The sequence below is a fragment of the Hippichthys cyanospilos genome, chromosome 2 (genome assembly GCF_059441005.1).
Source record: "Hippichthys cyanospilos isolate Australia breed blue-spotted pipefish chromosome 2, RoL_Hcya_1.0, whole genome shotgun sequence".
Classification (NCBI taxonomy): Eukaryota; Metazoa; Chordata; class Actinopteri; order Syngnathiformes; family Syngnathidae; genus Hippichthys; species Hippichthys cyanospilos.
Genome location: NC_142370.1, coordinates 2,401,335 through 2,404,701, shown reverse-complemented (window position 1 = coordinate 2,404,701; position 3,367 = coordinate 2,401,335). Strand labels below are relative to the sequence as shown.

The 3,367-nt window shown below is 39.1% G+C and overlaps 1 protein-coding gene across 4 annotated transcripts in view; it reads left to right on the top strand.

The window, feature by feature from the left end:
• Positions 1–464: 464 nt before the first annotated feature.
• Positions 465–3,367, top strand: part of cacna1db (calcium voltage-gated channel subunit alpha1 Db) — a 154,582-nt gene continuing 151,679 nt past the window's right edge. For all 4 annotated transcript variants that reach the window (XM_088440821.1, XM_088440811.1, XM_088440796.1 and 1 more), the window contains exon 1: positions 465–579. In XM_088440821.1, the coding sequence (XP_088296947.1) occupies positions 546–579 (34 nt within the window). In that variant the 5' untranslated portion in view covers positions 465–545. The remainder of the gene's footprint in view (positions 580–3,367) is intronic.

Here is a 3,367-nt window from a genome sequence, read left to right as displayed (position 1 = left end):
GCAACCTTTGACTTCCGCTCTAACCGGACGTAGCTGTGTGGTTGCTAAACGCGCTTTCAAATTAAACTAGTTACACGCTCGCCTAAGAAAAAAAGAATATATCTCTTCCAACGTGATTTAAGTTCCCTTCAAATAAATGCGAATTATTAAATATTACTCAACACCGAGGCTGATTTATGATGAAAATGTACCCATTTATTTATTTGTCAATTTGTAGCCATCCTGCATGAAGCCGGGAATATCATTTTATCATGATGGGGGGTTAGTGGCAATCACAATGAACAAGAACGAATGAAACATTGAGCGTAATGACATTTGCTCAATTGTGTACCCTTGTCCTGTTGGAACAGCTGTGTGCACTTCACTTTTTCCTGTCGACCGGGGATTATAATGGAGAGATTAGGCACAAACGGTTATCCCTCATCCAGGCAGTCGCTGGTAATCCAATCACTGGTAACCTTCCAGCGCGGCTTGCCTGGACCACTCATTTTCCCGACACAGTCAAAGCACGACAGGGGCGCCATGGGGCCTCAGCTCACAACACCATGCCGCTAGTAGTAAGAGGAAGACCCCTAGGGGGTAAGTGTTTTCTTTCACCTCACCTCGGGTAATCGTCATTTCACTACAGGTATTTACAAACCTCAATTGAGTAAGAACTTGTCTGTCAATCGCTATCTAACTATCTGTCCATCTCGTTCTATCTATTTGTCTATCGACCTCTCCGTCCGTCCGTCTCTATCTCGAACAACTCTTGCTCATGCAGGTAAAGCAATTGGGTTAGTGGTTATTTATTTGAATATAAAGAGAACGTAGAACTGTTGAAGATTTCTCGAAATGGCATAGAAAACGTTATGAAAAATAATAAAAACAGGTGGCGTATCAAGATGTAAGCGTGAGCGCGTGTTCTATGCTGGCACATCCCACCCCCTGTGCAGTCAGTGGACGCGCGCACAGACACCCGGATGCAAGCAAAATGTTCGTCGCTCCCACTCCGACAAGCACGGCACTAGAAGTCAGGCTAGCCTGTCCAACCATGAGTTGGATCTGACCTGGAGCCTTTCCATTTGGATTCCAGGATGCATGAAGAAGATGAACAGTCAAAAGGTAAAAAGAAAAAAGAAAAAAAATACAACAAGTGTGAAAACAATTGGAAAATACGGACGAGAGAGTTGGCGCGCTCTTGTGCGCATGCTCGAGCGCCCGTCTGTTTATTTCGCTTCGCGTAATTTGAAGTTTATGTCAGGACTTTTTTCCTTTGGCCTTTTTCTAACGTGGGCTATAGTCTACATTGCGAACGGCGATATTCCTAACAACTCAAGACTCAGAGCAAGACTATTGGCCAGTAACCGTCAAACCAAAGTGCTTCATTGTGCTTACCCAGCGACTTCATCACGACGCACAAAGTAATGGTTGGAAGAGTCCCCCTTATAACCAATACAGTCTCTCACATTTGATTAAATGTCTCTCAAATAAAAACAAACAAACAAAAAATGTGATAGATTGTATTGACATGATGCTACTGTACAATAAAGCCAACTCGTTTTTTAGAAGCATAGCATTCATAGCTTCAAATTAATTGACGCGCGCGCGCACACACACACACACACACACACACACACACACACACACACACACACACACACATATATTTAAATATATATATATATATATATATATATATATATATTACACACACACACACACACACACACACACACACACACACACATATTGTGGCACATCTGTTGGCTCCAGTAACATTCCTGGCCGAACCGCGCTTGACTGGCGGTTACCTGAGCCTTGAGCACATGCGATGTCATTCTCAGTCGATCGTGTGTGAAAAAATGTGCTTTTGTATCAATTGTGTACAAAAAATAAAAATAAAATCAAATAAACGCATTCAAACCCAAAGATGCAATTTTTCATTTTTATAAATTCAGACATTCAGTTCAAGGTACTTGTTAATATTGATGTGTTTTAATATTTTCAAGTGTTATGTAAAGGCATGCCTTAATTTTTTTTGTCTTTTTTACTGTTACAAATGGCCAAATAAGTGGCCTATCCCTTTAGATGCTGCAATTGTAAACATGTGTTGTAAAGCACCCTCCAGCATAATATAGCCACTTTTCGCAAAATGTCCATCTCACAATTTTTACTAAGATGCACTACTTGAGATGCGAGTCTTTGGAACTCTCATTTTGCACCCATAACAAAATTAATTCATGTCCAATTTGGTCCATCCACATTGCTTAGCTTATACACGTCATAGGTCCTGATTTTTCTGTCAGTCCAAAAAGGCTTTTGTCCTTGTGCCCAAATCTGCACAAATGTTATTTCACCATTTCGTCTTAATCTGAATTTCTGCCTTTATTTTCTGCTGTGTGGGCCTAGGGCGCAAGCCAGTGTGTGTGTGCTTCATCATCTACTGGCCACTTTTGGAGTACCTCAATGTCAAACTGATGTTAAAATAATAAATCGATTCATTTGGGTTCAAGGGTGTCAGCTTTCGTCGCAGTTTGCCGGGACGATTGCCGTGGTTCAGGCTGCGCATGTTTTCTAGATTGCTCCGTACAGTAGCCCTGAAGTGAACCCCCCCCCAAAAAAGAACAAACAAAAAAGAAGCAAACAAGAAAAAAGACGCACGCAAAACTGGAGAAAAGACTTGCAAAAGTAGAAGCAAACGAAAAAATTGCAAACAAGAAAAATGACACAAACAAGAAAAAGAAGCAAAAAAAACATGCATGAAAAAAGGAAGCAAACAAGTTAAATGACGCAAACAAGAATAAAAATGCAAACAAAGAAGAACCAAACCAGATAAGACGCAAACATGAAAAAAGAAGCAAAATTTGATAAAAGACATGCAAACCATAATAAGAAGCAAACAAAAAAGAGAATCACAAAGAGGAAGCAAACAAACAAGTAAAAGGATGCAAACAAGAATAAAGAAGTAAACAAAAAGAAGCAAACAAGACGCAAACAAGAAAATAGGCACACAAAAATGAAGAGAAAAGACATATGCAAAAATAGAAGTAAACAAGAAAAATAATGAAAACAGGAAAACAGAACCATGCAAAAACGTAGCAAACAAGAGAAAAGTTGCATGTAAAAAAAAAAAAAAACAAGAAAAAGGACAACTGCAAAAAAAAGCACGAAAGCATGCGTCTTTTTTCTTGTTTGCTTCTTTTTTGCATGGGTCTTTTTCCTGTTTTCATTTTTTTCTTGTTTACTTCTATTTTTGCATATGTCTTTCTGTTTGTGTCTTTTTGCTTATGAGCTTTTTTTTGTTTACGTCTATTTCTCGCACGTGTCTTTTAATATTGCACACATTTTTTGTTTGCATATTTTTTCTTGCGTGTCCTTTTTCTTG